The following is a 21460-nucleotide window of genomic DNA, read 5'->3' as shown; positions in this document are numbered from 1 at the left end:
ACTGTGTTTATATGAGAGACACAACATTATTTATCATATAAAGTGCGCTCACTCGTGAGCTGTGTTTACTCGTGAGCGAGCGAGTTGAACGCTCGAAGAGAAATTCCATATCTGGGTGCGTTCGTGTATTATTCTCTTTATAATTCAATCTTAGCGTCCATTACCTATTTAAACGAGATATCAAACTTCGAAGGGTTTATCCAAAATGTAGGTTCCGTTGAAACTTTACAGAAACCGGAACTGTTGTTAATTGATTTAAGTTATTTATACTCCCAATATTCCGCTCTGAAAAGATATCAATTTACTGTAGCGTTTACAGCAAAAGGTAAAATTGAACTCTGATTTTACTCATGCACCTTTACTTTAATCCTTAATCAATCCTAAAATAACCATCATAGCTTGCGCATCTATTTTCGTCCCAGCGCAAAAACGGTTTTAAATGAAAATAGGAAGACGATCAATTTTTTGCCCTTGGCCGTTAATGTCATGCTTAACCACTCTGTTCCTCCGCAGTTTTAGCCTTAGGGCGTGAGACTCATAAGTTCTCACACAGACTTCCCCAAATATTAAACCAATGAGGTGGGTGTCCACCTACCCCAGGAATAACTTGCATCTCATATCAAACACGAAAATGTTCAATCTGAACGATGAAATAAAGTTCAATTCTAAGGCTTTGCCTATGGTCGCTTCAGGCGCAAATTAAAAAAAAAAGTATCCATTTGTTTTTGAACTTGTAGAGAACGTTGACCCACGTACATATCATCTGAAGCCCCCTTAAAAACCGCCATCTTCGTAGTCTAACCACAAATACATTCATTATTTTCAAATCACTGACGAATGTTCGTTGCATCACTTCGGGTTTCCTTTTTCGCTTACTTAATCAGAGAGATAATTTAGGGGTTTTAAATGGAATTTCAGGTTGAGAATGAAGTGGGAGGGAAATACACCAAGATAAAAACTGTACTTCTTCGGAGGCGCTAACCAGCTATCATAATCAATAAGTAAAGTCAAGGTGAATCGCTCTTTCCTTGCTTAGTTATCGGAAGTCAAATTTATCAGATCCAATGAGAGAAACAGATTTTTATAAATGCCAATTGATAAAACAAAACTTCGTTTAAGTAGCTACTCTGAAGATTCTTTACTCTTTACATCATAAGAAAATAGATCTTTCACCTGGTTGGGTTCGATATGTTGAGCAAAATCAAGTTTTATTTCTCAAAAACAAGTTTGAGAGTTGTCTTTCTCTCCCATGCAAACTTGTGGTTTTTTTTCCATATAATTAAACAAAGCAATGAAACCAGTTTTTTACTTTAAGTTTTATGAATCGTTGAGGTAATTTGGATCCAATTCTTGCACGGTTTTTCGCGCTTTTCTGATTAATGCTGGTTAAGATATAAATTAATAAGAATATTGGAAAGATTGGTAGCAAAGTCGGATATCCGTTTAAATGGGACTATTTATCAGGCGGTTAAATACATCTTTGACTGTGGTATTCTCGGGCTCAAGCCTAAAAGGCTTGTCACCTTTGCTCCTAATACAGCGATATTTATGAGGACACTAGTTTTTGCATTTCAGATTCCAGAATAGCAGAGTACCAAGTGACACAAGATGAAAATGGGTTTCTTGATACCTGATAATGTTTCTGCATAACTTTTCTTAGAAGAGCGGAATGTTTTGCGCAATCGTCTTCAAAAAACAAACACCTGCTTTCAATCTCTTACGCTTTTCTTTTGAATTAATTGACATAATCCGTCGATCGTTTTCATCCTTGTTTTCTATTTATTTTCCACTCAACAACTATTTTACTTTAGGGATTATTCACAACCTCTTGAACCATGAACTAATCTTCCATCGACCTTTTCTGAACTACAATTTTGGACTTTCCGCTTTTTAAAGCAGGAAATTCCATCGAGTTGAGCTAAACTGATTTTCTCCGCCTGTACTAATGTAAAGCAAAGCAAACGTTGTCTTGTTATGACTATGTAGAAGTACTTTTTAAAAATCGTCTCATAATTTTTTGCCTATTAGTTCGCGTCTGAAGCCTTACTCATTGAAATGTCTTCACAATATCATACTCTAGAGTGGGTTGTTTGTAATCTTACCCTACTTGAAAAACTGGAAACTGGCTATGGGCAATAAATATTAATTAAAATTTTAGTATCTAGTTTGAAAAGGTTTACGTTACCTTTTTTCCAAATAAGAGGAAAAAACCAGAATTATTTGCGATCGGCTACTTCCAAAACACCATAATCTCCATTCTCAGTTTGTACCTCCGGCGATTCGCGTCGCATCTTATATGTGTTTCAAAATCAACCACCCTCACCTAAAAAAATATTTCAAACCAAGATTTCGCCTCATCCTATCAGAAAAGGTCAATTTTAATCAAATTTAAGCCTTATGACCAAGAAAATGAAATATTGTAACCACTGTGTTTACCATCCTTTTAACATCGATTCGATCTAAACAAGACAACTGAAATATTGAGACGAATATCCAACAATCTGACTACAAAGTAATTTTGTTTTTCTGTTCCATATCAACAAAAAATGTAGTCTATCTAGGAATAGCTTTCCAATTTTTCCACACAATAGAGCGTATTACTTAGTTAACTCAGCATTTTTGTGTCGTTGTAACTTTCATTACGTTCTTTTTATTTTCAAATCTAATGTAAGCCACAGAACAATGTGCAGAAGATGTGTTCAAAATGGTTATTTTTCTGACGAATCTGAGTAATAATTCATGTAATATTGACTCAAGGCACTGAAAATTGAGGATAACTGAGCGACGAGTGTTGCGAGATATGTTGTGGACCGGAGGCGTATATTTTAAAATTGTAAAAAGATGAAAAAGATAGCCAAAATGGTATCAGATTATTATATTGGGAGAGTATAACGACGCGACACTAGTTAGTGGAAATACAAACAAACAGAACACCGCGTCAAACGATAACTTCTTCGTATTGCTGCGTTAATCGGAGACACTAAAGAAAACAATAACCTCGAAGGTCTCTTATTCGATTTTCTGCGAGTCGGAGATTCTTTATGATTCCACCGCATTTTATTGCGGTTTTATTAACTCGCGAACATTTTCAGCAGGTTTGGCCAGCTTTCTATTTAGATTAACACGATAAAGGAGCACTGATCCATACCTTGATGTCATGGTTGACTCGTAATGGCGTACGACGGAATCAAACTGACGGGTATGATCACAGACGGCCAAGATTAAAAGGGAAGACCCTTTTTTCAAATGTACCCCCGAAGCTAGAGGTGAAGCCAACAAAATTCCCCTGCATGGATCAAAATTAACCCCCTCCCTCGCCAGATGGGAAGTCAAAGGCGCATTGTTTTAATTACTCAATCAGAGAACGCATTCAAAAGTAAATTTTAAATCACACCAAAACTCCATTTTCCGGCTGAATAATTCAACCGAAACAGATATTTAGCCATTTCAAGGCCTGCCAAAATTGTTCCACGCGAGAGGGGTTCTTACAATATCCAAAACATTCAAGGATATCAGGGGTCGAAAGATAATGCAGAAAACGATTTTGATCTACAATGAAACATTGTATTCATATTACATATTCTCAGAGCTAACATACAACAAATGGTACCAAAAAGAGCCTATACTGCACAACACTGCAAATTGAGTACCAGATTTTGAATTATCTATCTTCAACAGAGGACAACGAAAAAATGCAGAAAAAACGGAACTAAAAGGCAAGATTTCTAAAACACTCTCTGAGAGTGATGGGTCATAGACATTACAATAGCAAGAAACTCACAAAATCATTGAGTGCAGTTGCTGATTTCCGTGAGATATCAACATAATTAATTCTTTCTCTAGATTCCGAGTGTGCTAAATACAATCAGTCACGCGAATTTAGCAAAACTCTATAACTTAATGTTTCCTCCAGGTTTTCATAGGTAAACATTGCTTTTGTCATCTTAACTTTATTGAGATAGGAATCACGAAAAAGGAAAGGAAAAATGAAACGCTAATGTCAAGTCAATCAACCACTGTTTACTCTCTAGGGTTTCATTGAAATATCAAGTTCTAATAGTAGTGAATGTCCTAAATTTGATACACACTCTCGCAGTGTAAGTAAATACCGAGAACGGCGGTCCCTCGAAAGAAAGTTAATTTGATACAGAATGAGTCGCTTGGACCCTAAGTACAGATTAGTCATACCTCGGGGTACAAACTGACACAGGTAACAGTTATCGTGCAAGATTTATCGCAACACACTTATTCCAAGTATTATTATCTCTTGATCGATAGTTATTGTGGTCTGAATAAGGTTGTCTTGTTAAAAAAAAGAACAGGTTATGCAGATTTGTTGTGGCTTTTAATTCATTAAATTAATCATTAAGTGAAAAAGAAATAAGGAGATGCCTGTCTTTGGATAGAATATCTTACTTTACATTTAAGGAAATTTGTCTACGTTTCAGCATTAATTTAACGATGGTTGAACATATTTATTTCATTTCAGGTTGGACAAAGCATAGTTAAGCTGATTAAATATGAACAGATCATCTTTCCTTAGATGTTATGCACAGCAGCGAAAGTAAATGAAGAGAGTAGTCCGACTATCAACGTATCCTTATGCACGCCGGCGCAAAGCAAATTTTCATTAGCATATCGAGCTTACTTCAGTCCTTCGCCCGAAAAACTTTCATATAGCATATCGCGTTCTCTTTAGAAGCTTAAGGGAAATGTTCTGTGAGTTACTCTGAATCGTAACAACATCTTTAAACTAAAAGACCTAACTAAGCAGATGGAGTGAAAAGAAAGTGAAAATAATTTTGTTGAGCCAATTTTCTGACACAATTGAAAAACAAACGACAAACTTAAGTGACACATACTACCTTTTTTGCGATAGCCATTGTGTAGTACACAGTAAAGCCACTCAAGGGGAGTAGGGTTAGGTATGAATAGATAGGTCCGATGACAATGTATCACAAGAATAATCTTCCTGTTCAAACCTTGCTTCACAACATTAGCGTGAGGGTCATAAGTCACAAAGCAATTGCTCTCTCTCTGTTTCCGTTGCGCTATACATGCCTGCAATGCTAAACACTACTATCGTTTTCTTGTCTTCGCGTTTTTACGTAGCTCTTATCAAGACCATAAATTTGAAAGAGGTGGAATAAAAAGCTCTAATCAAAGTTACCATTCTCTTAATAAAGGTTATGTTACCAAAGTGTTCTTACGTTTGATATTAGTTGTTACATTTCAACTTTGCTTATGAGTGCGTGAAACAAGGTTATAATCACAAAGACCCTTCAAGATGTTGGAATAAGGTTGAAGCTCCCAGAGCAGATATTGTTAATCCACACAACGATAATTAATCACTTTATACACCGAATATTTCATTATTCTTCAACCATATAAATAAACATCCAAAAAAACGTATTCTTGGCCATCAAAAACTCGTTTCACTGATGAATTTTGCCCATAACCTTGCTCACAAGCAGTTCATTGTTACTAACAAAATCCTGTTCTTATTACGTCCATAGTTAAATCCTTCACTCGACAATCGTGCTCTTACCTGACAACGCAAGTTAAATCTCCTAGTTTCTGAAGTTGTCCTTTAAGACCCTCAGGACGGCTCATCAAACACAGTGGGGTGGGTAGCTGTCGACAAATCCACTGCTATTAGTCCATGCGGTAACACCTTTAAGAATAACGAATGTTGAGTCTGTTTCAATTAATCTAACTCCTGGTAGAAATTAGATGCGTGACTTGGGCAAACGAGCATCTCAAGAGTTCTTTCACTTGACTTATCTCAATGTTTACGAGTGATCGTAGATAAAAATACTGTTATCAGTTCAATAAGAGTTGATCTGAGTCGATCTTATTCTTTTCACATTTAATCATTCCAGCTGAGATTCTGGCACTTTTTATTGTCCCTTGCCTCGATTTAATTCGATATTTAGATCAAATGCAAAATTAAGTCTAGGATTAAAAGCAGACAGTTAAGAGGTACAGCAGACAGACAGTTTGGTTTCGACAATGGAAATCGATAGTGTTTATTCTCTAAAGTAAACGTTTTTATTATTAACAAAAACCTGATAACTTATTTTAACAGGAATCAGTGAACATCATCAAACAATAATGAATTTCTTAACGGAAGTTTCTTACAAGCCTCCTGCCAGTTGGATTTCTTAGCTTTGTGGCGCAAATATTTAAGCTATGTTATTTTAACGTCTCTGGGCAGCCAAGTAAACACTTAAAGGTTCAAACGTAAGCGAAACAAGACGAGATGGGTCATTTTATAATGATGTGCGTCTTCTGTTTTGTACGTCTTTATTTTGCTAATAGCCTAAATACTATTAAAATTGAACTGTAACCAGGATATGACATAGTGAAAAAGGTAAAAAAACGTTCTCTGGTTAAAAAGGTTTTAAAATATGAGCTTTCGGCTATTATACTATAGCCTTTAACGAATGTAGAAAATATAAGCGCGTGAATAGAAATATATACAGGGGAGGGTGTGAAAAAATTAACAACTAGAAAATACAATAGAAGTGTGAAAAGCTAAGAAATGGACAATAGAACAAATTCAAATGACAATAAGATAGAATATTGTCTTGGTAACGGTTTAGAGTTATTGTCTGCGCCGACAGTTTTTGCGGTATGCCAAGATTCTAGTGTTTTTCGAACGCGGTAATTGCCTTTGTCTATCACGGTAGCGCCATCAAAGTCAATCGCGTGATTGTTTTCCCACGCATGGTTGGCAATGTTCGAGCCACTCGAATTAAGGCTTCGGTAACGTGGCCAGTAGAAGACGCGAGACTGGCCACGTTACCGAAGCCTTAAAAGCTAATGGCTACCTATCAATAGTTATTTCCAATATTTTAAGAAAGAAGTCAGCTCCGACAACTCCTCCACCAGAAAAGTTAGTGTCCATGTTCTTCATCAGACACATCTCTGGGTTTCGCTTGTCTTCCCTACATCAGCGGCCTGACTGAGCCCCTTACCAGATTACTTCGTAAAAATGACATTCGTGTGGTTAGCAAACCAGCTAAAACCCTGCAACAAGAATTTCCGTCACCTAAGTTCAGGCAGCCCTTAGATCTACAATGCAATGTTGTCTACAAAATTCCGTGCTCTGACTGCTGTTGGAGTTATGTAGGAGAAACTGGCAGATGCTTTAAAACCCGAAGAAAGGAACATCAACGAAATCTTAAAAACTATACGAGTGGCTCGAACATTGCCAACCATGCGTGGGAAAACAATCACGCGATTGACTTTGATGGCGCTACCGTGATAGACAAAGGCAATTACCGCGTTCGAAAAACACTAGAATCTTGGCATACCGCAAAAACTGTCGGCGCAGACAATAACTCTAAACCGTTACCAAGACAATATTCTATCTTATTGTAATTTGATTTTGTTCTATTGTCCATTTCTTAGCTTTTCACACTTCTATTGTATTTTTTAGTTTTTAGTTTTTTCACACCCTTCCCTGTATATATTTCTATTCACGCGCTTATATTTTCTACATTCGTTAAAGGCTATAGTATAATAGCCGAAAGCTCATATTTTAAAACCTTTTTAACCAGAGAACGTTTTTTACCTTTTTCACTAAGCCTAAATACTATTCCAAGCCATAAAAATAACCTGACCTGAATGTATATCCTGTAATTAGGTAAACTGGTGCAAGGGAATCTAAACGAGTGGTAATTCACTGATCCCCCGTGAGTGCTTCATCACTCCTGAGGGTGAACTCTTCAAAAACCTTTGTGTTACATGAATTAGTGACTAATAAATACCTGCTGAAGCTACTTACGAAATTATTGTTTCCGATGAAATGTTTTAGTCAACAAGCTAAAATGCCAATTGTCAAATGTTGGGTATTTGACTTTACAAAGAAATACATCACTTTTGCCAAGGATTAGGCGGGTAACAAAGAAAGGTTGAAAGAAGACATTTTGCTTACATTCCTTCCTTGCCACGTTGAACTCGCGATCTGCAAGATAGTTGTTTGTCACATTTCTGCGTAGTTTTGGACTCTTTCCGGATCATCATGACGGTGCCGCTCAGCAGTTTCATATTTGCATGATCTTGCACTCAATAGTCTTTACTCCTAGTGTTAAGGGCATAAAAAAAAAATTCTTTTGTTTTCAAGTTAAGTAAGTTCAAGAAGAAGGTAAACATTGGCAAAAGTTGTGGGATTCTGGTGTAGTTTTGTTTTCCTTTTCCTAGTAGATTTGCTTCGGGCCTTTTTTTAGACTTCTAAAAAAGGAACTGTTTCTTTGTCAACGTGCAATCATAGTGTCAAATAACGAAGGTATCATGCTCAGCAATATTGCTTGGCACTATGAATCATTGATGCCGGGAGGTCGAAGGACGATTCAAGAGTTTTAAGAAAACATTTAGGGCCGGTTATTTACACGAAGTCTAACCCAGGTTTTCAGGTTTTCTCCGTAAGAGGGTTAATTTAATTAGATAAATGTCCTTCCCCTGATAGCTTTCGGCCCTATTTATACTGTTCACAAAAATGAATGTTCAGGTAAAGGTTCAATTAAATTGAGGATTGTTTAGGACGCGGTTTGTCACACAACGGCTGAACTTGGTTTAAATAACCAGACCTTAGTTTGTAGGACCAAAGGCAAGGGTTTCAATAAAAGCAGGTTACTAGCGGCCTACCTCCGCCTATTGAGACCTATTACCGCTGATTGTTCAGCCTACAAGCAGGCTATTGTGTTTGGTTTTTTGCTTACGGCCCATTTTTAGGGCGGAAGTAAGCACGAGCCGAAAGCGTGGGGAGCAGGAAGGGAGAGTCCCGTGTGAGAGGTGTGCGCTTCCCCTGGCACTCGCCTCAGTTCGCCTAAATACGGATGCGAAAAAAAGTGAAGGATGCCTCTTTTGCAATCTGACTCTTTTTTCCTCTATAGTCATGACACCTTTCTAAGAATCATAATTCTGATAATGGCAATATCCGTAACCCCTTCACCAGTAAATGAAGGCTTTATTTTCTCCTGGCCTGTCTAATTACAGTGCATTTACAGAATCGATTATTAATAAAAAAATTTTTCTATTGATCAACTCTCACATAATTGGTGCAATCTTTTGGGGACAGGGCAGTCTTGATGGGCTGGGGTCCTGGTGAAATAAGAGGTTAAATATCATATTAAATTTTCTTCTCTGGCCGATGGATTCGTAGCAAAAAAAATACGTTTGCCTCCCAAGCGTATCAAATGATACATAAATGCCGAGTTTAATTCTCAAATCAGTCCTCATGGTGTATATGACAGCATTCGGTTGGTAACCATTGATCACGTTTGGTGCCTTTTGAGATAAAATACCCGCTATTTTGATTCTTATTAGTTGAGTAAATGTCAATCAATTCTGAACGCGACGCAGCGATTAGTAAAACGACGCGTGCTTGAATGATTTTACCAGACCGAGGGAGACCAATGTTATCGAATGTATAGACGCCATCTTGTTTTGGAATAACAACACGTATAAATTTTGCTAGATGTTGTTTGAAGATATTTCAGGAATGTATCGTCTTTAAAGATTAAAATATCAATACTTACACTAACGCTCACGAGCTAGTGGTAAACAGTTTGGCCAAAACATTAGTACCATCCTAGAACTCGAAGTACACTGAGGTGACCAGAGTTTGAGACCGTCCACAGCCTGTGAACGTGAAAGTATTTCCGGTTATCGCCTATCTCTTCCCGAAAGAAAGCCATCAGAATCCATTAAAGCGAAACTACTACGTGTATTTAAACATGGCCGATGCGCCGACGTGAATAAATTTCCCGCCAATTTGATAATCTGAGCCCACGATATAACCCCACTGACTAAGGGATGCGCAATCACTTATGCGTCGTACATCATTGCGCAACGTTTGAAGCGCGAAATAATTTTTCTTCTTGCCTCATTTGAAAACCGGCCTGGAAAATCCTGTTACATCTTGTTCATCTTATCGTCAAAAGTACACAATGAGCAATGAAAAGGTAGCTTATTTATTTTTCCATGTTTCTGCGTGTCTATTATCATTTATGAAAGCGTTAATAATCTTCTAATGTAATTGCTTGAAAGACATCTGACGAAGCTCCCGCAAGTCCTGACGTTCATTTTGAACCGATCGTCAACCTTCCCAAGATAGATGTCAATTTCAAAGCACTGGAAGAAAACGAAGAATTGCTCTTGAAACTGTAAGTCGCTGCGAATCGCAAATTTTCGTACCAGATTGTCAGCTAGATTCGTAAATGGTCGATCGGCATACATACTCGCTGATTTTGCCGTAATTTTCCTTTTCCCTGTATACAGACGTGCGAAGCTGTACCGATTCGAAACCAGCGGTGAGGAAAACGAATGGAAAGAGAGAGGAGTTGGTGAAATAAAGATTTTGAAAAATAGTGATAAGGGAACATACAGAGTTCTCATGAGACGAGACAAGACGTTCAAAATATGTGCAAATCATTACAGTGAGTATGATTTCGACGCCATTAACGGTTAAAATTACTCTGTACGGTTACCCAAGTATTGAAACTGTCGTCATGGTAAATTAAAGGAGTTTAAATAGTCAATTTAGAACAATTAAGCCAGACTAATTTTTTCTGACTCAAAATCTGAAAGGGAGAGAGAGTGCATTTTGCTGTCTGAAAAGTAACGAATACACATTTCAATTTTCACGAGGAATCAATTCATTACTTGCTAATGAACTCAGTCAATAGTCAATTCAAATTTCTGTGCTATTTGTTATCAATTAAGGGGAACCTGACCAATGAGCAGGCTCTCTTTTTGCATAGGTGTTATTTCAACAATTAAGCTTTGTAAAGTGAATGTTAAGTTTCGTTTTTATAAACAATCCTTGACATCAAATTGATACGTTTTAGCATAACAAGTCAATTGATTATCAGATAAAAAATGTATTTTCTGGGTCTCTCATCAATGTACTCCAGCCTACCTGTTGAATGCTTATTTTTTTCTAATTTAGTTTCTAAAGATATGGAATTAAGGCCAAATTGTGGTAGTGACAGAGCTTGGGTTTGGACAGCACCAGACTTTGCTGATGAAGAAATTAAAACAGAAACTCTGGCTATAAGATTTGCCAATGCAGAAAGTGAGTATTTATATCAGTTAAATATTCCTGTTTTAGATAACAGTTACCTGTTTAATTGTGATATTCCAGAAGCAATCATATCCCTATGTAAAGGTATGTGCTCAGGTTTGAACACCCCATTCCTGTTTGTGAAAAAAAGAGAAAAATAGATTCTGAGCATCTCTATGGCAGGGTTGTAGCTAAGAAATTAGGTTGCCTGCTTAAATTTTAAGTGAGGCTACTTAAAGATAGCATTCATTATCAAACAATTTTAAGGGGGATAACCTTGAGACTGCCATTAGTGGTTTACCAAGCAATTTCAGGTCAGAAATCCAGCTGGTGAATGCTGCTTTTCCATCAGCCAGTGTGTAGCAACAATCCTGCATGGTCAAAGGGGTTAAGGCAATTCTATAATTTTTTAATGAGGTCAAAGGTGTAATTTCCCATTTTCTACCTTTTCATTCGGTGAAATATTTTAATCACACAGATGCTAAGAAGTTTAAAGAAGAGTTTGTCAAGGCCAGGGATGATATTTCAACAAGCAAAACAACTAATCCACAAGAAAGTAATAAGTTAGCACAAGAACTGGAAGGACTCAGTGTCAAGGAAAATGATGATGACGAAGACAAAGAAAATAAATCAGAAAACACAGACAATGAAACAGAGAGCAAGACTAGTGAAACTAAGGAAGCAAAAGAATCAACAAGTACAGTTACTGATGATGATAAAATCAAAGAGCAAGAAACCACAGAAGATACACCTGAAAAGTAAAGCTTAGAACTGTTCAAGAGCGGATAATGTAGAATATAATGATGCCTTGCAACTTGCAAATTTTCCTATGCTGCTGAAAACGTAGAAGATATCTTTAGGGATACTTCATATTAAGTGTTAATTTCCTTCTCTATGGAGTAATATTTTGATTATCTACTGTAAAATCTGCCCAAATTTGCAAAAAAAATTCCAGTTTGCAGCATTCTTAGCCTCTTTTTTCATGGCTCCACTTATTTGATTATCTAAGAAATCTCAAATACTTTTATGAAACAAGCTTTAGGGCAAAATTAACTCATACTGGTGCAATTAGACCCAAGGGGCATGCAATGTAAGATTATTTTTGTTTTCTTTAAGGACAGAATTGAAGTCTTTTTCTTCTCATTTTGAATCCTCTTTAGTGTTCGCATTGCAACTCTTTTCACTTAGCTCATTTACTAAGAAACTAAGTAGTCCAGTCACACAAGTTGAGCTAAGAATTACATCAACATTCTTCACTGTGTTTGCTTGCTTTTGAATTTCTCCCCTTGTGCTTATGGATGCAATTATGGTCAGCTGTAATCATTTTTCCCATATTATTAAGAAGGTAACTGTAAATAAATCTAACCCCTGGCATGTGAGCATTTCATCTTCAGTAATGCTGTCAAACTTTCAAGCCAAGTGGCCTTTACAATAACAGATTTTTTTAAAGTTAACATTAAACTAAAAATTATAACATCTTCCAAAGTTGCAACTAGAAAATGATACAACAAACAACCAGTCACTCTACAGAATTAGTTCAGATGTAACTTGTAAGTTTTTCTCAAGCTCGTCAGATTTTCAAGGTATGTGTTTCCTACATGCCACAGGATTTCTTGTTCTGTGTTCTTTCATCCCATCTCTAGACAAAATTTCTTTGCTTTTGTAAGTCTTTTTTTAGGCATTTTCAATTTTTTTTGTAGAGATTAGATTAGGTTTCTTCTTTTCTGTTAGCAGTTAGTTTGCTGGGAAAATAGCATTATTTCTTGTCAACATGTTGAGCATGTTGAACATAAGTATTAGTTCCAGGTGATTTTCCATTACAAACTTACAGTACTTAAATTTTAGCCTGTGTTTGACATAATATACTTTTAACACATTAATTACAAATGCAGTATAGTAATATTTATGTAATATAAGGAATAAAAATTGGTACACAAGTTTGCTGTACAAAGTTTATAACAAACATCAGAACACGCTGATGAAAATTATTACAATGTCCTCTAAAAAAACATGGTCCATCACAGGGTTGCCTGTTTATTTCATACCCAGTACCCCATTAGAGTAATGAATTTCTAATTTCTCCCAACAGAACTACCGCCAAATCAAGCATCTAGCTCATGAGAGTAAAGGAAATAATTGCAAACTCAAGAAGCTCTCGATTGTTGGACAATTCTCTTTAAAAGTACCATATTAAATGTAAAGAGGATAGCATAAATAATTTGCATACTGGTTTCAGGGTGTTCAGGGGTAAGCATCCTGATAGTTCATCAGTGCCCATTTACACACTAGGATAGAGAGGCAATGCAAGAGAAAGGTGTGTGATGACTCAAAACTGTGCACGGGAATAACGTCTTTCTAAAAATAACTTGATTAACTGTAGCAAGCTCTTTCTTGAGATCCCAAGCCCTGAGTGGGAGTCAAGGACCCTTCACCTCTGTCATCTGTTACTGAATAGAGTTAAAAATCACTGGAAGACAACTTCTACTGCAATACTCTGCGAGAGTATAAAGTTATATACCAGTAAGCCAGAAAGGGGTTATTTGTTCTAAAACCCTCCCTTCAATGTTTATATTGCACAAAAACCGCTCTGGGATTTTTCTCTCTTTCCTAAATGCTAAAGTTTGACAAGAACAGTTGATCTATTTAATGTACAGTTAGTAAATACAGTGAATTAATACTCTATTTTATAAAATGACTGTAAGTTTGTCTAAGACTAAATCTGAAAGTCTGTTGGTAACTTTCTTCCCCTTCAGAGAAGTTGACAGCATGTTTTATTGATCTTTCTGTGCCTTCAGGAGAAGCATTTGTGACCAGTAATAGTGTCCTTTTAACGTTACTCACTGGACTCAACTTTAAAATGTTGGTTTTTCTTCCATGTAAAATATGAAAGTTGAAAATGGGAAACTCTCTGCCTGGTTTCTTTCTCTTGGCTTTGTTTTGTTTTAACAGAAATACCCGCGGGACAAATATTAATGCTGACGGAGGTTATTGCGTGATAACTGTCCAATGATTTTTAGCCATGAAATGTAAAGTAGCCGATTAAATTTTGCAGAAATTCATTAGTGGGCTATAATTCATTATGTACTACACTGCCTTTGAGAGTTAGTTTGGAAAACAAATAGCATGATGGTAATTGTTAATGGTAGTTCACCAACATCTCAAGGCCATCAAAGGAGAAAGAACAACACATTCATCAAACACAACGACAGACTATCAACCATATTTCATGAAGATATTAATCTCATTTCAAATTTGGATCACAAACTTGACATAATGAAAATGTTACGGCTTTTTTCTGGTCTGCCAAACACAGGTAGCCAAATTTTCACCCTGCACTGCATATTTAGTCATTTTATATTTTTTCTAACAAGAAAGTTGCAGCTTCAAGCAGTACTTATAAAGGAAGACTATGTAGTGAACAGAAACAACCACCATGTTCTCAGTTGACTAAGCATCATTTGATATCAATATCACCAGTTTGACTAATGATGATCAATTCATTCTGTCCACATAGACAAACATTTCAGCTCAAAAAATAGTTCCATCTAAAACGATGGCATCAAAAGGTGCTTTTCTCATCTCAGGTCAGTTCATAGCAGGTGAAATCATTCTCCTCAAGGTTTTTCTTTTCATCATTACACTCTGTAGGGAAAGAAAGCCAAAATTAGAAGCATGTAACTACTCATAACGATGGTAACCAGTCAACTCGCCGACGGACCAACTCGCCGACGCCAACTCGCCGACGTATAAAATCGAGTAGAGACGTCGGCGAGTTGGTCGTCAATCCAATACAACTTATTAAAAGTTAAACATACAGAAAAGTAAACGATATTTAGTAAAAAAACACTGGTGAACATGGGTGAACATCTAATAGAAGCTTAAACATTGGTGAACATTGGGTTGAGGATCTCAAGGCGAATAAAGTAAAGTAAACATCCGCGCCAATGACTACATCTGCTTCGGACGCGAAACGAGTTATTGTGTGACAACAACACCGTTAAAGACTCATCATGTTAAACGCTCAGATTTTTTAACGAAAACGCAAAACGTAAAAAGCATTTATTTTTATTTGCAACAACAACACCATAAAGACTCATCATGTCAATTGCTCAGATTTTTTAACGAAAACTTGGCTTTCCAGACAAGATCTTTAGTAGAAAGCATTTCTTTTTATTTGCAACAAAGTTTAAGGATCTCAAGGCGAATAAAGCGACATTAACATCGCCAATGAACAAAATTGGCTGTAGACGCCAATGAGTTGTGTGAGTCATTGGTGATGTTTACTTCGCTTTATTCGCCTTGAGATCCTTAAACTTTGTTGCAAATAAAAAGAAATGCTTTCTACTAAAGATCTTGTCTAGAAAGCCAAGTTTTCGTTGAAAAATCTGAGCGATTGACATGATGAGTCTTTACGGTGTTGTTGTCGCACAATAGCTCGTTCGCGTCTTAAGCTGTTATAGTCATTGGTGATGTTCACCAATGTTCACCAATGTTTAAGCCTCTGTTAGATGTTCACCGATGTTCACCAGTGTTTTTTAACGGCGAGTTGGCGTCGGCGAGTTGGTCCGTCGGCGAGTTGACCGTAATTCATAACGATAACCAGGTCAATCAAAAAATTATATGCAGTATCATAACCATAACATTAACTGTAACTGAAACAGAAATCAGGGCAAATAAACTGATCTAGAATACAAAATCATATTAGTTTACCCGAGGCACTTACTTTTTTACTACTTGAACAACATCTTCATCTTGCAATATATGCTCTTTACCAACTTTCTGTGGACTAAATTTCACAGATGAACCCCAAACTAACGCACTGCAAAAAAGGAAAAAGTAAACATTCAGCCATTCTAGTGTATGGAATAAATTTTAGAGAAATGATAACTACTGGTAAGTAATGACAGGCTCAGTGTTTGGATGAAAGCTTCATGCTGTATGCTTATATATTACAAGGAAAAGGAAGCCTTACTGTTTGAATTCTTTCATGATGCTCTTGTGTAAGTTGTTACAGAAGTCTTCGATAGATGACTGGCCATTTTTCAACACCACAGGGCTTTCATAATCTGGTAGCTGACCTTTAGGCTTTGTATATCTACCAGGAATAAGAAGGAAAACTTATTTACAAGTTCTGCACTCAAGCTGCTTCTGCCCCTAACCCCCCCCCCCCCACCACCAATTGTAGCCACCGAGAGCTAGATTAGTAATGTATAGTTCACAAATTCATATCCTTCATTCTACCACTCAATTGAATTGTTTTGCAAAAGTACCAAGTTAAACTGCTCCAATGCAATTTGCAATGCAATGGTTTGTCACCTATCAGTTCAGAATTGAACTCTTCAGAATTCATATTGTGTTAGATTATATGTATCAAGTGTTGCCAAAGAGCACAGAAAAGAAAGGAGGGCTTTTTTTTAAACATAGAGATATATTGGCTTTTGCCATGACTCTGTGTTGATGTTTGCATTTGGTGACCCTGGTGGTTTACAAGACTTGTTTGAGAAATCAATATCTAGTTCAGTTAAGTAGCTGTTCCAGCATTCTATTAGGAAGTACATTGAAAGATTGTTTCAAAAACTAACTCTAGTACCACTCACATTCTTATAAGACTGAGGTATTCCCAAGTTTTTTCTAGCAAGTCATCAAAGTTCCACTTATGGTGAGCTGATAATGGAACTGCATGTGGTATGCGGTAGATCAAATCTAATTCTTCTATTGAAATTTGATCAATTTTGTTCAGAATATAGATGCAAGGAATGTAAACCCTGAAATTAAAAAAGAAGAATCAGTAATTTAAATCAAACAATGTTGAAAAAAAATTCCTCTTTTCACTACTGCTCTAAGTATAATAACCCAGGAAGGAACTTGATCTCTGTTTAATTAACAATAGAGAATAATAGTCATGTATAGAGATAAAGATTTTTGAGTTCTGTTTTCCTGTACCTGTTTCCTTCAATGACATCAATGAGATCATCTGCATTGGCATCATATCTCAGGGTTATGTCAGCATTAGCAATGCGGTATTCACTCAAGATAGATCTCACCGAATCAATGTCTAGCTCAGACTGGGTGCACTGTAATAGAGTTTAAAAATACCACTTCACATTTTTTGGATTCAATAAGAGATCAAAACACAACATAAACACAGCAAAAGACTTTGTTTTAAATCCTCATCAGTGAGATTTTTCCATTTTCTTAACCCTTAAACCCCTTAGTGTGACTAGTATCTAGTTTCTCCTTACAATTTCACCCCTAAATCAAACATCAAGGTCAGGAGGATAAAGGGAATGATCACCAACTAAAGAAGCTCTTTGATTATAAATTAAACAAATTCTCCATCTCAATACCTTAGAAATTGTACAGAGAACAGTATGGAGAATATGCATACTAGAAAGTAGCTCTTTGATTATAAATTAAACAAATTTTCCATCTCAATACCTTAGAAATTGTACAGAGAACAGTATGGAGAATATGCATACTAGTATTAGGGTGCAAGGAGTTAATCATTTATCCCCAATAAACTACTGACTTGCTATTCAAAAGAAAAAACCTTGACCTTATTGTGATTGCACCTTTTCCAAATTAGAGTATTTAAGATGTACATATAAGCCTTTCATTTCACTAAATTTCCCCTGTGGGATTATAAGTTTTGTGTCTCTATACATACTGTGGTTTGCAGGTTGATTCCACCCTTTTCTTTCTTTCTGAATGTTATGTTTGGTGGTTCCTTATTCAGCCTGCCCAAAACAAATAACACCAACTGAATAAGTTAATGATACCTGAACAACTGTTCCACTAACATGGCAATTAATAATACAACTATATTTTTTCAGGTGTTAAAGTTAGGGGACCAGCTCTTTAAGAAGAAGAAAGAGAGGATTTCTCATAGAGAACCTGATCAAATCCCAAGAGATCAAATGACATCCTGAATTCTGTACTCAGTCACCCAAGGGGAATGGCAGGTGACTGCTTCATACAGATTGACCCCTTAATAAAGGTTCCACAGATTAGGGATATTAAATAAAACAATAGAAAGCACAGCTCCATGGCATAATTGAACACTTAATGAACAGAATCTCACTCAAAGATACAACTTACTTTAATTTTGGGAGAGAAACATGGATCAAAAATAACTTGAAAGATTATTCTTAATTTCATTGGAATGTTTCTGCTTTCAGTGACCACTCAATACAGGTGGAGGACAACAAAAAAAGGTTTTTAATGACTTAGTAAAGGGTGACTGCTACTGCTTAACAGATGTAACCACCCATCAGAAGTGAAAATTACAGTGATTAAGAGGAAACATATTTGGGACTTTATACAGGGTGACTGACCATTTTATACAGGGCGATTGACCGCTTTATACAGGGTGACTGACCGCTTTATACACGGTGACTGACTGCTTTACACAGGGTGACTGACCGCTTTATACAGGGTGACTGACCACTTTATACAGGGTGACTTCTTGATACACTGCCACTTAACACAAGTTTGACTGTACTTCACTATTTTTTCACATAGACCTTTCTTTTTCCACTTGGTTCTAATTTATCTACTTTTAATTAATAATAGTAATAGCACTAAGTGGAGTCCAATTTGGTTTGTAATCATATGTGTGATTAAAAAAAATCAGATGACCATGAAGCTGGAGTCTGATTTGTTTATTGCATGTATGATTACAGGCAGAATTGGAGAACACAAAATCCTGTTACCAATTTATCAAAACTACAACAAATTTGAGAGAGAAAGTAGACATCACTGATATGTTTTCATGAAAAACAACAACAACAATTATTCAGCAAAATGCACAACAACTTTGCCAGCACATGAAAGTACTGTCCACTTACACGGGTATGACATTACAACTGTCCTATTACACTGTCCAATTGCAAGTATGATGTGTGCACTGTGCTATTGGTACCCAAATCGGGCTGGTGATAACCATTCACATTCAAAAATTTCTTATAGTTTTGATTAATTGATAAAGTTGTTGTTGCCTAAGAGCTGATGTCAAAGAGAGGTTTTATTCTATGGGCATAGGGGCTGGAAGTTTAATCACAACAATCTTTACCTTATACCAAATCCTTCCAATTCATGTTCAATGAGTCGCTTGTGTCCCAGGGGCTTTAGCACATCTAGTACTATAAAAATCAGGCTGCATGTCCTGGCAACTGCAAGAATAGTACCAACAGAAAAACTGGCATTACAACATCACATTTCTTAACCCAAATAATATGTAACATCACTTTGTCCAGACAACAAACAACAGCCACACCAATTTGTTAATTAATGTCAAACAAAATCCAGCTTTGTGTCTTTCCTTACATGTATGTTCTTAATACACATTTACAGCAAAGGAAAGATTTTCTCTGAGACTTTTGGACAAGTTAAATTCAAATCTGATGACCAAATATCAGAGAAGTTTCCATCAAATAAAAGAGGGATATCAATAGAAAAATTTCTGTTATTTTGTTAACTATGTCTTCTCCAGGATTTATAGCTACTTAAATTTTGTTCACTCTTTACTTAAACCTACTTCACATTCTATCAAGAACCCTCATATCAATTGAAATAAAGTTGATCAATGCAGAACACATCACCACACCTGCGATAACTTGACGACCTCTTCCTTTGCCATCCTTGGCCCCCTCAATAATCCCTGGCAAATCAAGGAGTTGAATTTTAGCTCCTTTATACCGAATCACACCAGGAACAGTGGTAAGGGTGGTGAATTCATAAGCAGCAACTTCTGAGTAGACGCCTGCCAGAGTGGTCAAAAGAGTTGACTTTCCAACAGATGGAAACCCTACAGAGGAAAAAATCCATCTCAATTTCAACAAACCAGAAACTCATTCTTGCTTTCTTTTCACCAATTTACATCAAAGTCTGAAAAAACAAGTCATCTCAGGTAAGCTTTGCCAAACAGCTGAAATGAAATAAAAATTTTAAACTTTTTGTCCAGTAACATTGCTAACATTTTTGAGGAAGAGGTATGCTACTAACACAATGTGGTTTTCAGCTTTACTACCATTAAGTATCTGTAAAATTTTCAACATATCAAAATATGACTTTGGGAGTACAATTCTCTTTTATAAATTCTACAGTAATGAAAATCTCCATCAAAATGCACTACAGAAAAGAGCACCAATTATTACTGTTGTGTTTCTTGTACATGTATTTAATCAAGGTACCACAAAGGTACATGCAACTTACCAACAAAGCCAATTCTAGCATCACCAGTCTTTGCCACATCAAAACCTACAAAACCAGACATACTTTTTGTCCTACTAGTGTACTGTAAATAGTGAGAAATTCACACAAAATAAATTTAAACAAAATGAGTTCCCAATTGAGAGACAACCAGCAATTTAATATTTTTTTATAATAAAGTACACCCCAAATATTAACTAGAACTTTGCAGGTCATTCAGGGGTACTTTGTTTTCCTCTATTGCATGTTTTTCTTTTCTTAAGGTGGTAACAAATATATTGAGATTTTCATACAACCCAATGCTATTCTTAAAAAACCCTTACTCCCAGCAGCAAACCACGGTTTTTGCTGTTGTTTTCTTTTATTGAATAAGTATGACCGTGATAAAGTATGGGGTTACATGAAAATCTTGCCACATAATTATATAAATGGCAGCGTGGAATACGTAGGTGACAAAATCGTCGCTTTTGGACCGAAACAACAATCTGAGTCCTCAGAGAGAAACATCATGTTCCTCTTAAAACATTGTCACAACGCATTTTCTCTATACATCAATTTTAGCACTGTAACTCGATCAATCAACAGACAAGATAGGCTTTCTTCTGGTATATGAAATATTATTTAATATTTAAGGGTACCGGTGTTACCACGTAATTACCAAGAAATTTGCTACAACTCAAGAACAAACATCTTAACAGCTGTTTGAAATATTAAACGTAACACTAACCCTCTCCTGTTGCTCCCCCTCCGCCTTTTGGTGTGATGAGTTCCCTCCGTAATTTCGCTAATCGAGCTTTCAACAATCCAAGATGGTGGGCTGTTGCCTTGTTCTTCTGCGTTCGCGCCATCTGTAATTGACCAAAATATCCCATGAAATAACACCATCATGAAAAAGTTGGGGGGGGAAATAAAACAAAGAAATACCTCATTTTCTATTTCGGCGATTTTTTCGAGGATACCCATGGCGAAAATGAGAGAATACACTCTTCCAAAATACTACAAGTCGATCGATACTTTACTTTTCGCACGTGAACTGTTCTCCGTACATGACGCAGGGAACAACCGCTGACTAGATAACCGTCAAATCTGAAAACTTGAAAGTGACTGACTGTACGAATGTAAATGAATGAGTAAATAAGAATTTTATTTATCCACGGTATCCATCGTCATTAAGAAGTG

At 36.4% G+C, this 21460-nt stretch overlaps 3 protein-coding genes, 1 long non-coding RNA gene and 1 pseudogene across 6 annotated transcripts in view; 2 read left to right on the top strand and 3 right to left on the bottom strand.

Annotated features, from left to right (window-relative positions):
* LOC113685754 (nitric oxide synthase 3) overlaps positions 1–5762 on the bottom strand; it is a 40261-nt gene extending 34499 nt beyond the window's left edge. Inside the window, exon 1 of one of the 2 annotated variants that reach the window (XM_089190029.1) lies at positions 5549–5762. The gene's annotated coding sequence lies outside the window, so the exon portion shown is untranslated. Of the gene's footprint in view, positions 1–2185; positions 2333–5548 lie in introns of those variants that run through there. The other variant, XM_027203304.2, reaches the window with a different exon arrangement.
* LOC149036095 (uncharacterized) lies at positions 3172–7463 on the top strand (annotated as a pseudogene).
* Positions 7464–8957: 1494 nt separating this feature from the next.
* LOC149036094 (uncharacterized) lies at positions 8958–11271 on the bottom strand. Its single transcript, XR_016181854.1, has 3 exons — positions 11131–11271; positions 9546–9648; positions 8958–9108 (listed from the first exon to the last, which is right to left on the bottom strand). It is a non-coding gene; the product is annotated as an uncharacterized LOC149036094 (long non-coding RNA).
* LOC113684766 (ran-specific GTPase-activating protein) lies at positions 9823–13008 on the top strand. The gene is made up of 5 exons (XM_027202167.2): positions 9823–9971; positions 10057–10172; positions 10288–10445; positions 10958–11083; positions 11550–13008. The coding sequence occupies exons 1-5, from the start codon at positions 9957–9959 to the stop codon at positions 11831–11833; spliced, it is 699 nt and encodes a 232-aa protein (XP_027057968.1). The 5' UTR covers positions 9823–9956; the 3' UTR covers positions 11834–13008.
* Positions 13009–13691: 683 nt separating this feature from the next.
* On the bottom strand, positions 13692–21330 carry LOC113684751 (developmentally-regulated GTP-binding protein 1). 2 transcript variants are annotated; one of them, XM_027202149.2, is made up of 11 exons: positions 21206–21330; positions 21009–21129; positions 20285–20329; positions 19677–19877; positions 19143–19242; positions 17739–17808; positions 17015–17145; positions 16669–16836; positions 16044–16166; positions 15795–15890; positions 13692–14713 (listed from the first exon to the last, which is right to left on the bottom strand). In XM_027202149.2, exons 1-11 carry the CDS (start codon positions 21242–21244, stop codon positions 14707–14709), a joined length of 1101 nt encoding a protein of 366 aa, XP_027057950.2. In that variant the 5' UTR covers positions 21245–21330; the 3' UTR covers positions 13692–14706. The 2 variants fall into 2 exon arrangements, with proteins under 2 accessions (XP_027057950.2, XP_027057957.2); XM_027202156.2 differs by lacking the exon at positions 13692–14713 and having other exon boundaries at positions 15791–15890.
* Between the last annotated feature and the right edge of the window lie 130 nt (positions 21331–21460).

This window comes from Pocillopora damicornis, chromosome 12 (assembly GCF_964200805.1).
Source record: "Pocillopora damicornis chromosome 12, jaPocDami1.2, whole genome shotgun sequence".
Taxonomy (NCBI): Eukaryota; Metazoa; Cnidaria; class Anthozoa; order Scleractinia; family Pocilloporidae; genus Pocillopora; species Pocillopora damicornis.
The sequence above is the reverse complement of the archived record's forward strand: the minus strand, read 5'-3'. Positions and strand labels throughout refer to the sequence as shown.